At 39.9% G+C, this 13,660-nt stretch overlaps 1 protein-coding gene across 6 annotated transcripts in view; it reads right to left on the bottom strand.

Moving 5' to 3' along the window:
• Window positions 1-13,660, bottom strand: part of cobl (cordon-bleu WH2 repeat protein) — a 70,156-nt gene that overhangs the window by 42,838 nt on the left and 13,658 nt on the right. For 4 of the 6 annotated variants that reach the window (XM_026185466.1, XM_026185465.1, XM_026185470.1 and 1 more), the window contains 5 exons: window positions 11,093-11,303; window positions 9,130-9,358; window positions 6,865-6,909; window positions 6,122-6,210; window positions 5,771-5,842 (listed from right to left, as the gene is read on the bottom strand). In XM_026185466.1, coding sequence (XP_026041251.1) covers window positions 5,771-5,842; window positions 6,122-6,210; window positions 6,865-6,909; window positions 9,130-9,358; window positions 11,093-11,303 — 646 coding nt within the window. The remainder of the gene's footprint in view (window positions 1-5,770; window positions 5,843-6,121; window positions 6,211-6,864; window positions 6,910-9,129; window positions 9,359-11,092; window positions 11,304-13,660) is intronic. The other 2 variants (XM_026185469.1, XM_026185468.1) reach the window with 2 other exon arrangements.

Here is a 13,660-nt window from a genome sequence, read left to right as displayed (position 1 = left end):
GCGTACAGCCTCAGGGTGCTGGACTTGGGGTGAAACCCTCCATGCATGGTAAGGAGCTTTCTTGTCTTTATGTCAGTGGCTTCTATCTCCTCCTTTGGCCAGCCTATTACACCAGCAGGGTACCTGATCACGGGCAGGGCGTACGTGTTGATGGCCCGGATCTTGTTCTTACCGTTCAGCTGACTCCTCAGGACTTGCCTGACCCTCTGCAGGTACTTGGTGGTTGCAGCTTTTCTAGCGGCCTCTTCATGGTTCCCATTCGCCTGCGGGATCCCCAGGTACTTGTAACTGTCCTCTATGTCTGCAATGTTGCCTTCTGGTAACCTGATCCCCTCAGTTCTGACTACCTTCCCTCTCTTTGTTACCATCCGACTACACTTCTCCAGTCCGAACGACATTCCAATGTCACTGCTGTACAGCCTGGTAGTGTGGATCAGTGAATCGATGTCTTGTTCACTCTTGGCATACAGCTTGATGTCATCCATGTACAGGAGGTGGCTGACAACTGCTCCGTTCCGTAGTTGGTATCTGTAGCCAGTCTTGTTAATGATCTCACTGAGGGGGTTCAGGCCTATGCAGAACAGCAGTGGGGACAGATCATCTCCTTGGTAGACCCCGCACTTGATGGTGACTTGTGCTATGGGCTTGGAGTTGGCCTCTAGTGTTGTACGTCACATCCCCATTGAGTTCCTGATGAAGGCTCTTAGGGTCCCATTGATCTTGTACAATTCTAGGCATTCCAGTATCCAGCTGTGGGGCATTGAGTCATAGGCCTTCTTGTAATCAATCCAGGCAGTGCACAGGTTGGTCAGTCTGGTCTTGCAGTCTCGGCTGACTGTTCTGTCTACCAGTAGCTGGTGTTTTGCGCCTCTGGTATTCTTGCCAATTCCTTTCTGTGTCCCGCTCATGTATTGACCCATGTGCCTGTTCATCTTAGCCGATATGATGCCTGACAGGAGCTTCCATGTAGTACTGAGGCAGGTTATTGGTCGGTAGTTGGAGGGGACCGGTCCCTTCTTGGGGTCCTTGGGGATCAGGACCATCCGACCTTCAGTTAGCCATTCCGGGTGTCTCTCGTTAACTAGCAGCTGGTTCATTTGTGCTGCCAGACGCTCGTGGAGTGCAGACAGCTTCTTTAGCCAGTAGACGTGAACCATGTCGGGCCCTGGTGCTGTCCAACTCTTCATACTGGAGACTTTCTTGGATATCTGCCACTGTGATGGTTACTGGACCCTGTTCAGGGAGGTCGCTATGGTCTGCCCTCAGATCCACTAGCCACTGAGCATTGCCGTTATGGGTTGCGTCCTTCTCCCATATGCTCTTCCAGTATTGCTCCGTCTCCAGCCTTGGTGGTGCTGTTCTCTTATTATTATTGTTCCCTTGCCACTGAGAGTACACCTTTGCTGGTTCTGTGGAGAACAGCTGGTTTATTCTCCTGCCTTCTATCTCTCTGGTGTACCTCCTCAAGCGGCTGGCCAAGGCTGTGAGTCTTTGCTTGGCAGTTTCCAAGGCCTCAGGTATGGACAGCTTGCTGTATTTCTTATGCACCTTCTTTGTCGCACCTTTCTGCAACTCCGTTAGTTGGCTAACCTCCCTCCGTGCTACTTTGATCTTGCCCTCTAGCCTCCTTCTCCATGGAGGGTACTGCCTCTTGTTGCTGTTCAACTTGTAGCCAAGCATCTCACTGATCACTGCTGCCGTTTTGTAGATCAGCTTGTTAGTGTCGGTAATCGTGGTTGTAGGTATTGTGTGTGTGTGTGTGTGTGTGTGTGTGTGTGTGTGTGTGTGTGTGTATATATGTGTGTATATATGTGTGTATATATATATATATATATATATATATATATATATACATGCTAAACTTTACCTCTCACTAATTGCTGTATCAGTATTCATTTTGACATTTTCTGGATACTCTGAATTTTCCCTACTTCTATCTTTTAATGCTTCTGTCTTTCATTTAATCTAATTTGTTTTAATGACTTACTGGTTTTGTTATCATTAACTGTTTATTGTGTTATTGTGAAGCACTTTGGTATACCCTTGGTTTTAAATGTGCTATACAAATAAACCTGTATTGTATTGTATATTAAGAAGTATACGAGATCAAAATGGGAGACGCCTCTTAGGGTGGTTGAGAATAACTGAGCTAAGATCCTGTGGGACTTCCAGATACAGATGGACAAAATGGTGGCTAACCAACCGGACATAGTAGTGATAGACAAGCAGAAGAAGAGGGCTGTAGTGATAGACGTAGTGATACCGAATGACAGCAACATCAGGAAGAAGGAACACGAGAAGCTGAAGTTGTACCAAAGGCTCAGAGAAGAGCTCGAGAAGATGTGGAGGGTGAAGGCAACAGTGGTCCCCGTGGTAATTGGAGCACAAGGTGCAGTGACTCCCAAGCCAGGCGAGTGGCTCCAGCAGATCTCAGGAACAACATCTGCGATCTCTGTCCAGAAGAGCGCAGTCCTAGGAACAGCTAAGATACTGCACAGGACCCTCAAGCTCCAAGTGCTCTGGTAGGATCCAAGCTTGAAGGAAATAAGAACAGGGCCCTGTTGGAATGCTACTCCGTTTCCAGCAGAAGAGGTTACTTGACTAGGATGTGGGACCTATGGAACCTTCGATACCCAGCAGACTGACAGAGAAACAACTAATAGCTTGGTGTTCCAACATTGAGTAGAAGGAACTGCTTTCACAGCTAGAGATCCATAAGGTATATAGCACAAATGCTATGGCAAGGGAGAGCCAGGACAACAAGTCAGGCGGGAGATATTACCTCCACCCGAGATTGATTACCAGGCCCCAAGTACGATGGAAGAAGGAGCACTGAGTGCAAGCGTAGCTGACCAGAACGAGAGGATCATGGTGAAACTGGAAACCTGGACCCTCTGTAGTTGGTTACCAAGACTACATGAAGTACCCTCTGAAAGTCTACTAGAAGATGTGAATGCAGCACTAAGGAAAATTCCTACTGCAAACAGCAAGCTGCCCATATCTGACGCCTTAGAAACTGCCAAGCAAATACTCACAGCCTTGGCTAACCACTTGAAAAGGTATAGCAGAGAGGTAGAAGGCAGGAGAATAAACCAGCTGTTCTGCACGGACACATCCAAGGTGTACTCTCAATAGCAAGGGAACAATATAAGAACAGCGTCACCAAGGCTGGAGACGGAGCAGTATTGGAAGAGCATATGGGAGAAGGATGCAACCTAAAAGAACAATGATCAGTGGCAAGTGGATCTAAGAGCAGTATGAAAAAAAAACAAAAACGCTTGGACACCGCTAGCATAATTGACAGGTTTTTGACGGGGCTTCCACACAAACGCAAAGCAGGAGATGAAGCATCGCCAAATATGTTTCCAAACCAACCAGCGCGAACATTTTTCTTGTAAAACAAAGGGGGGCCTAGCAAAAAAAGTTTGAGAACCACTGTATTAGAGGAACTTAAGCAATGCCACTCCCTAAAAAGCTAAGAACAAATAAATACTGCATATTTAAAAAAAACCTTTTAGAAGTGAGTTTGCTTTAGAATGAGGTCTTCCCAGACATAACGCTATTTGACCATGCTAATGTTTTATGACCACACACACTTACACTGACACACACAGTAGTTTAGCCCCTAATGAACAATTAGAGATAAGAGGCTGGGCTTTTAGTGCTAATGTAGCCAAGGTAGGGTAATGTGATGCCTTTGGGTTGATAACACTCTGTGGGTGTGTGTTTTCTGGTGTGTGCAAATGCATGCGTGTGGTCTAAAAACTGCCCAGGCTGAGAAACAATCATAGGGAAAAAAAAAGCTGCATTAAAGTCCAGTAGAAAAAAAAAGAATTATTAATCAATCCAACAAAACTGTCTTTCATACTTTTCAGTGTTTCAGCAAAGTAAATGAGTTGTGCTGTGTCTATAACAGTTTTGATGTTTAATTCATAGTCTGCTGACTTTTTTCCTTTTAATTACACTGTGATCCCTATATGCAAAATCTTTAAGAAATAATTAAAGATAACGAAGAGAATAAAAAAAGGACAAAGAGGACTGGCTGGAAAAGGAAAAGAAGAAGATAATGTTAATAATGCTCAGTATTAAGCAGTAGACACAAAGTTGGAAGGGTGGAGTCAAGGGCAAGCTTAGAGAAGCAGTGTACTGAATAGGAGGGAGGCAGGCAGGCTAATGTAATCAAATGCCATTGATTTAGTTATAGCTATAACAGCTTCAGTGCTGCTAAATGCAGCGTCTAAATGTGCATCTGGATATACTGCAGAGAAATCTTGGAGGAAAATCTTTTACATCATGTTACTGATGTTTATCATATTCAGATTCTAAAATCAGCTCAAATTTGTATATATATATATATATATATATATATATATATATATATATATATATATATATATATATATATATATATATATAAACATTTGAGCTGATTTTAGATATATATGTATGTATATGTATCCAAATTGGATACGTACTACCAAATTAGTGCTCAGATGCAGAAGTAAAGAGATGGATGATGGTTGCTTAAAAGAAAATGTAATGGTGTTATGAACTGCACTGATAAAGACCTGTGATGAACAGATGCTTGAGAGTCTGCTGACTAATCTTATAGAATGACTGCCCTCTGGAGGACATCGGCACACATTACTGCATTGAAATAATCTAGTCTCTCTGCACCATAGTTTGTGCTTGGTCTTCATTCTAACAGCTCTCTCTGGTCCTCTTTTGTCTTTTCCTTCTACTTCCCTTCACCCCAACTGGTTCTGTATTAGATTTCACCTGTCTGTAAGCCTGGATCTACAGGAGATTTATTTCTGCTAAAAGTTTTTTTGTTGTCCTGCAGTGTCATCAAGTTGTTGGTCATAAGGGAATGTTGGGTTTCTATTGCAGAACTACTTTTTAAAGCTGAAACAACTAAAAATTTCCATTAAAACGAATAAATTATCGGCCAAAGTGACGGGCTTTGGTGACACAGGCATGGATGGATTACTGTGACTGTGGGTCTTAAACACAAACTTGCCATGGGTCCTTGTTATCTACACATGCAAATACCAGGCACAACATATGCCCTTGTCAAAAGACAGTTTTATTGCACGTAACAAGGCAACTTACATCCACATTTATCTTGTATTTGTTGACATGTTAAATTACTGCTATTATGACTACTGCTACATATAACTCGTGCAGGACAATTTACCCCGAGGCACCAACAGGAAGCTTTCAATAGTCTTAACTGTGTAAGTCAGTAAAATGTTAAATGCAATCCAAAATCAAGCACTAAAGGTGATGACAAAGGACACAGATGGCATAGTACTAGCAGTGCTGCTCTATTGCTAATGCTTGTTTCAAAGCTAAAGTCCATCCATCCATCCATTCGCTTCCGCTCATCCTTTTCAGGGTCGCCGGGGCGCTGGAGCCTATCCCAGCTGTCATAGGGCGAGAGGCGGGGTACACCCTGGACAGGTCGCCAGTCTGTCGCAGGGCTTCAAAGCTAAAGTCCTCCTGTTTATTTTGATACATTTTTTGAAAATCCCTTATATTAAAAAAATAAAGCAATGATGATGCACACAACTTAAGGTAAAAGCCACTGGCTCCAAGGTATGTTCCCAGTTTGCACAAACAGCAGTCTGTCCATAGAAGCAGTCTGTATTATGTTCCAGTTATACAGAATAACTGGAACACCGTATGGGATTGCACGGCTTCAGTAACAAGTTAAGATGAGAGCTTTATTTCCCTTCTGGACATTGTAAAAATTGTTAGACGTACTTACACAGGATTGTGTGTCAGTGTTTTGGATTATTTTATCATCAAAGTCATCCATGTCCACAGATGTTGTCTCTGTCTGCAAACGGAAGGCACAACTAACATGCAGCATCAAACTATTCAGCCATGCATTTAGCTTGCCTCAGCTATCAGTTAAGTATGAATGGCCTATAAGTATGATGCTAAAGGTTAGTTTGTAAATTACTTCACACTATTATTTTTCTAATGATACTTGTATAAATAATTAAATGCAAAAACTAAGGGCAGAATTATAATGATGTCCATGCTGTTTTCTTATTTAATAATTCAGACATACTTCCTGCACACATACAGCATATTGCCCAGGAATGAGTCTCACCTTGGATTTCCTCCTGTTGAACTGGAAGATACCCAGGAGGCCTTTTTTTTCTGGTCTGTCCAAACTGCCAGTACTGGAGCGAACAAAGTCTAAAAAAGTAAAACAAGAGCAGGAGGAAAGTAATGTAAGCACCTTATAATTAAAGAAAGGGAGGAAAGAAAAAGGGAAAGACATGGTTTTTTCTGCATGCAAAGGTTAACGAAAAGGTTAACATATGGTTAACAGAAAAAAATAGTTTTTTTTTTAACAGTCAGTCAACTCTAAATATTACTCCAAACAGATACCTTTGTTTTAAAAGCAATAAATTAACCTTCCAGTTTTGCTCAGAAGAGGGAGCTGCAGCTTTGCTTTTCCTCAGGTTCACCTCTACCCAACTTTTATAATCAGCTAAGCAGTAAGTAAGAATGTGTCGTGATAAAACTACAGACTCAAGGACTGAGAGGGAAGGTAAACTAACTATCAAACATTTAAGGGCTAATACTCATGATTTGGGTTCTGAAACGAGGCAGAAGCAAGCCAATTTATTAATAAAGCCTTTAAAAATTGAAGGCATTGATGTTCACGCAGGTTAAAAAAAAGTACATAAAGCAACAAATGATTTCTTTTAATATGGCTGGTTAATGGTTAATATCCAATGCAGCAACAATGCAGGGTTAATAAGCAAGCAGCGATACATTGGGTTAAACAACCACATGTATTTGAATGGTGCCAACGCTAAGACACACAATATATACGTCTAATACCTGTGTAGTTAAGTGCAGGGGCAGAAGCCATTTTAGGCTGGAAAGCTGTAAAACATGATAAAGTTTAAAAACACAAACGTCATTAATGGATAACTCATCTACATGACAGAGCGGCTGTGCTTGTGCTTTTGTGTCACAGCACAGCCGATGCGCTACGTAACTACTGATTCACAAGAGGAAGTCATTTGTATAATTGCCTCATAATAATGAAAGTAAACTACATTACTACTATGTTCAAAAGGGTAGGACTGTGTAAAATGTAACTGAAAACATGACGCGGTGATTTGGAAAGGATTTGAACCCTACAATTTACCAAAAACCTTTTAGCATACCAAATGCTGAGAAAGAAACATTTAAAGGGAAACTGGGTGGCCTTGTTGATTACCAAAATCTTGCACAAGAGTGCTTGACCATAAAAGTGACATAATGTTCTACTGTTCCCTTGTCACATCACTTAAGTGATAAAATACACGTTTTTACTGTGAGATCACAAGAGAACCTTTAACTATAAATACCAGTGGGTGTGGATAATCGCGCAGTAAACAACCATAACTTCATACTACATGAATTATGTATTAATACAAAGGCCGTACATGATTCATAAAAGCTCGCTATTTCAGCCGTTGTATGGACAGGATAACAGCAGATACTGTGAGACAATAGCAGGGCAAGCCAAAGCACACACCAGTATCCACGCTAACATCCTTTGTCTGCTTAAATTTCACATCATCATCTTAAGTGTTACATCCTATGTTTACCATATAGTTTTATTCAGCAGAGCAAAGCATTATTTTATCTTTTAAAAAGTTAATACAATTTTGAATATATGTACAGACACTTGCTTTAAAGTGACTGGAGTTAGAGGTGAAATGTGTAAGATTTAGGTATGTGCTTAACAAGTCCCCTAGAATTTTAAACGCTCTTTTTCTACAACAGCAGTCACCTAATGTTATTATGCGACCTGCAAAAAACTGGGGCTACAGCACGGACAGAGGGCTCCAACCCTCTTTCTCTCTGTTTTAGACATAGTGCATTTGAGCAAGGTGGAGAGCAAGCAGCTGACAGATGCAAAAATCAGCACGGCTGCACAGTACTTTGATGAAGAAAACGATGAGCAGTTGTACGTCTGTGGTGTCAGAGTAAAGTGGCATATAACCACGTAACCAAAGTGATGTGTAACCACATGCAGCACAGGAGCGTGAACGCTAACCTGGAAGGAAGGAGGGTTACCGGTGCTAGGACTGTAGACTTTAGCCACATTCAGGAAACTAATCTGGCAATCTGTGTCTGCTTAGATATATAAGATTTGCAACATTATAGATGGCACAGACATTTCAGCGACATCTAAAACAAAATACAATTATTAAGGAACCCGATTAAGAGTTTATCTAAACAATGTGAAAATTGAACAACTGAGATTTATTCTCAAAGACAGTTATAACAGATGTATCTACTGAATATAGGATGCTAACCCGTCTATGCTAACCTGTACCTACAGACAAAATAACAGAGGGGTAACTCGTCAGTAGTGCCTTAAACATATATTCTTTCAACTTCTGTGGTGGCAACAAGTCTTCCAGTTTGTGTAGAAACCTTTGGGAAATAATTTGGTAAACATAATTTCCTTAGGGATTAATAACGTATTCTGATTCTGAAAACAGACCTTAGCTCCATTTCTGTGAAACCTCTGTAAACTCCTAATAACTTTAAAGTCGCTCAAGTTCATTTTATCATTATCATTATTTATTTATTTTATTTATTATGACATGTAGCTGACTGCTGTTACATTTACAGTCACAAGGTAGTACGTTCTTATCAACTCTTATCTTCCATTCACCTTTTCCCTCTGCGTTCCTCCCATACAAGCCCCAGATAAAATTTTGCCTGACCGACATGGTTCACCGATGGAAAAACAGAGAGGAAAAACCTTTTATTAAAAATCAAATCCAGAGAAAAAAAATGCCATCCTGTCTTCCTTCTCCTGTTTCCTGATCAATGTAGCCATTACAAAGACTGTAGCCATGTAAATATGGTTAGTGATATGTGTGTGATATGATATGTATATACGTTTGACTGTGAGATTGTGCAGTTTCTCCATTATAGCATTACACAGATTAATGAATAAATATTTCCACATTAAAAGAATCAAAAGAAAAAAGTATCATCGCTTAGGATCTGTATCATCTTGCGTGCTACTGGGAAAACAATACTAACAGAAATTTGACATATTTCACAAAGAGCAAAGAGAAATGAGGTCAGGCTTACCTAGCCTCTGATCATGTACGTAGAGATCTTTGATCCCGAGTTCTGCTAGAGTTTTGTCCAGCGGTAACTCTCGTTGGCTGATGCTATCCTTCAGCAGCAGGACACGTGTAGGGTCGAACTCACACTTGTCACAGATGACTGGTATCAGAGCCTGGAGCGATATCAAGGGGTTCACCCGTACTACGGCCTTCTGGTTGCCATGATAGTTCACCATCAATCGCACAGTTTTCTGATACACAGAGGGGAAAATGATGGAGAAAATTAGACACGCAAACAGCTGGATGACATTAAGAGCTAATCAAGGATGAATCATCAAGTCAAGAAAAAGGATGATGTAGTTAAGGGAAAAAATACAACAAAGTTAACTGACTGATAAAATATGCTAGCCTAAAAGACATACTTAACTAATATTTATACATATATATATAAATATATTTAAATATAGTCATATTTCTGATTGATGTACAATAGCATATTTTGGTTTAAAAATATAAAAAGTAGAGGAGAACACACAGAGGATGACACTGCAATAATAAAGAAAAAGAAATAACAATAAAAGAAAGCACAATTCTACCACAGTACTATTGGCAGCCTCTTTCGTGAATGTACCAAGCTTATCAGCAAATTGTGGAAGAGGTGCTAAGTTGTTATAATTTACCCATTATATATGAAAATGTTCAGGTTGATGGTCATAGGTTTTCCAAAATAAACAGTATTTTAAGCCTGTGACATGGGTATATTTTAATGTTTCTGCTAATATGGTCACTAGATAGATGGTTGAAATACTCGAGACTATCGGAAGGTTAAATGGAGACAAAAATAAATTTCCCATCTTTGTGACTGAAGCAATTTTTCCTAACCAAGAATAATCAAATTAGCAACCAAAACAGGTAACTGATAGTATAATGTAATATTAAAATAAGGTGCAAAACTGACATATTTGTTACTGGTAGCCATTTCCGTGTAGTTTTTCTGGTGCATCGGGAAAGGACAAACAGTTTATTTATCGCTAACTATTGTTCAGTTAATCAATTTAGTTACATAATTTCCTAAAGGATTAATAAAGTATTGTGATTCCTTACTTCTGACAATTTTATAAGTACTACACTAATTTTAAATGTTTGCATTTTACTGAATTTTGTTTCTAACATTTTGAACACCCCATTCATATCAACAAAAAACATTTCAATAGCAGTGTGAACGATATCTTCCATAACCGTAGACTTTATTCCTGGGCTAACATATTAGACTACTGGGTGGATCCAATACACTGGCAATCGAAACAAGCTATTTAATTTGAGCTGTTGAAATTGGTTACATAATGAGAAGATGTGAGATAAAACAGAGAAGACCAATGACTGACAGTGCTGTCTGAAACAGTGTCAGCCTCTGGCCTATGGCCAGGTGGGGTCAAAGGGAGAGAGAGCAGCCAGTGAGTCCTGAGAAGAGCAGAGAAATAATGCATGGTAACTAAAGGTAAGGTACTCATCAAATATTCAAACGGTAGGAGGAGAGTGAAGGCGAAGACAAGAAAAGGCAGAGAGAAAGAGATTGATGCTGAATAGAATAAAACATCCAGACAGACAGTAAGGCAGAAAAAGCACACTAGACTTAAAATCAGTTTATAAACTCCAATAAGGGACTTGCTGGCCAGTTTAATACCAACCAGCTTCCTACCTTAGAAATGGCCCTTACAGGATTCACTGGCCATGCTTTCTGCCAGTGGTCAGTGATAAAAGGCAGAGAGGGACAGGCATTACATAAGACTTGCAGTGAATGCAAATTTGATTTGTAAAAACATGAGATAACCCTTTGTGCAATCAAAACAACACAAATCCAAGCCAGGCATAAAAAAGAAAACATTTGCAGGTTTTAAATATGCTGTAACAGTATAGTCCAACATATAAAGCACATATGACAAAAGAGGAGGTGGCTCAAGGTGTCAGGATCCACTGCAACTCACCTCTGGCACTTTGGGTGCTGGTCTGCGCGCCACTTTCTCCTCCAACACTTTTTCCTTGATAAGCACACAGGCCACGTTAAGGGAGCCCAACAGTGCGTTGGGCTTGAAGCCCAAAGACCGGCCCTCAGGAGACAGAACCTCCAAAGTGTGCAGAGCTGGATTCAGGTGGTAGCGACTACACAGCTCGACCAGCAGATCCATCAGTGCTTTACTGAGAGGGAAAGAGAGAGATAATAGGAGTGAGAGGGAAAGTGTGTGTGTGTATGTGTGTGTGAGTGTGTGTGTTTAAGAAAGAAATGCAGAAGGAGATGAGAAGAGAAGAAAGGGAGGCAGGACAAAAGCTAGGGTTACAAAGTCTTCGAAGCTTAGCTGAAGTAAAGAGAACGGAATGAAACAATGCCACACTCTCACTTGATGCACTTCAATGAAACAATGGGTGGTATTTTGATCTAAGCCATTTCCACAGACAAAATACAGATACAATGACAGCAGCAGTGATTTAAATATGAACATCAAAACATTGCCTTCATCTTAATTCTTTCTGTACAAATATTTTTCATTCATTTGAGGTTGATTGTATATTAGTAGCACCTTTTTCTGAGAATGTTCTTATCCATTTTAAACCCCTACAAAAATCCATGTTATTGTTTAATTTTGCCAAACTCTGACTGAAAAATAACACACTGTATGTGAAGTAGAACTAAAACCTGAGCGCGTCCATATGCTCTAAAAAAGGTAAGGTGGTTGCTGAAGATTTCACCTGTGCAGTCCATCTAAGAGTCTTTACAAAAAAGGTAGTGACAAAGCACTGGGCATAAAAAATAATACCTCTGTCATTCACTTATGCCCATTGCTTTGTGTGCCTGTTTGGATTGCGGTGCTCATGTGGAGGCCTATAGTACTACTTGTCAATCCTCACATAAAGAAACCTAGAAACAGTCTCCAATGTTTTCTGGGAACAGAGATCAGATGACAGAACTGAGAGAGATACTGCTACAAAGAGCACCATTGACAATCACTAACACATGGATGCAGACTGCAACTAAAACCAAAAACAGACCCAGTGTCTGGTGTGCTTCTCGAGATTCATTTCATACAAAACTTGCCAAAACATAATGACTATCTCTAAGTATTTACTCTATTTTTTTCTATGTATTTACTCTAGCACTGAATATATACCTCCCTGGTTCACATAGGGTCATTTTTAACCATGTTATGGTCAAGCATTACTAAGCTGTAGTTTCAAGTACCTATCGTAGATATTTAAAGTGTGACAAATTACATTACGAGGGTGCACAGGGCATGTAGATCATTCATGAAGTGTGACACTGCGGTCATAAAAATAATATATTAGGTGTAATAATAATATTAATAGGAGCATGACAACAAAAACACACAACCAGATAATAACTAAATAAGTAACTAACTGCCTAAGCAACAGTATTAATTCAGTAATAACATATACTATCATGCCTGCATTGTAAATGCCTAGTGCAATATCTGCACCACATTTTTCACTATTTTTAAATCCTACAAAATAAACCTGCTCGTGGTGATTGATTATAGCAAATATCCTAAAGCTTGTTTTATTTTGTCAATAGTGAGATCATGTTTATTTAACATGACTACTCGACTTTTGTAAAATAAGTTTGTGCTTTAAGAGAGCAGCAAAGGTGCGTCAACTAGAGCAAAGCCTCTGAGAGTTTCTGAGTCCTTTGTGAGGCACAACTTCCCTTAATCACAGGATTAATAAGGCAGGAATGAAAGTAAAAAAACAAACAAAGACTGGAACTTTACATTGATAACTGAAGTTTATGAGATCAGAAGAATGCAAAGATATGCCATATCTTTATTCAACCACTGTTTCGCTTATTTTAAAAGTAGAGAATTACGTCATCTCTGGTATAGTCATGACTGGAATGTGTTTAGATGAGACAGTCTGTCTTTTAAGTTCACAAAACATAAAACTAAAAAGTCCCAAACCCATAACTATAAACAAGATAAAATTATATGTTGCAATGTGCTGGCACATTCCTGTATGTGCTATTTTTAGTCCTTGAATTTAATCACTAACTAACTATCACTATAGAATATAACAGGTGATATAAGTCTATGAGGAGTCTGCACTTTGACCTTAGGGTGGAGATAGTGAATGAGCCTTTGTATGAATGATTTGTGTTTACCCCTTTGTCATTGTCATAGTTTGCCGAGGCAAACTGCGTGGCGTGCGAAGAGAGGACCCAGGTGCAGACATTCTCAAACTCAAACTTAACTGATGATGAACTGTTTATTAAAGCAGGCAGAACAGTACAAAATAAAAGGGTGAAAACAATGCAAACTAAGCAATAACCTAAACTGGGGTTTAGGTTGAAGAACATGAAGAACCCTGGCAAGTAGAAAACATAGGGAAACGCTAAACATGGCAATGTGGTGAGGAAAACCTGAAAGCAGGACATGGCAAGGGAAAACGCAGATGATCCGACAAAGACTGAATGAGAAGGCACAGACTAAATACACACAGGAGGCTAATGAGAGAAGTGGGAACACATGGGGGAAACAGCTGACACA

The sequence above is a fragment of the Astatotilapia calliptera genome, chromosome 11 (assembly GCF_900246225.1).
Source record: "Astatotilapia calliptera chromosome 11, fAstCal1.2, whole genome shotgun sequence".
NCBI classification, from domain to species: domain Eukaryota; kingdom Metazoa; phylum Chordata; class Actinopteri; order Cichliformes; family Cichlidae; genus Astatotilapia; species Astatotilapia calliptera.
This window is presented reverse-complemented; position numbering and strand designations above follow the sequence as displayed.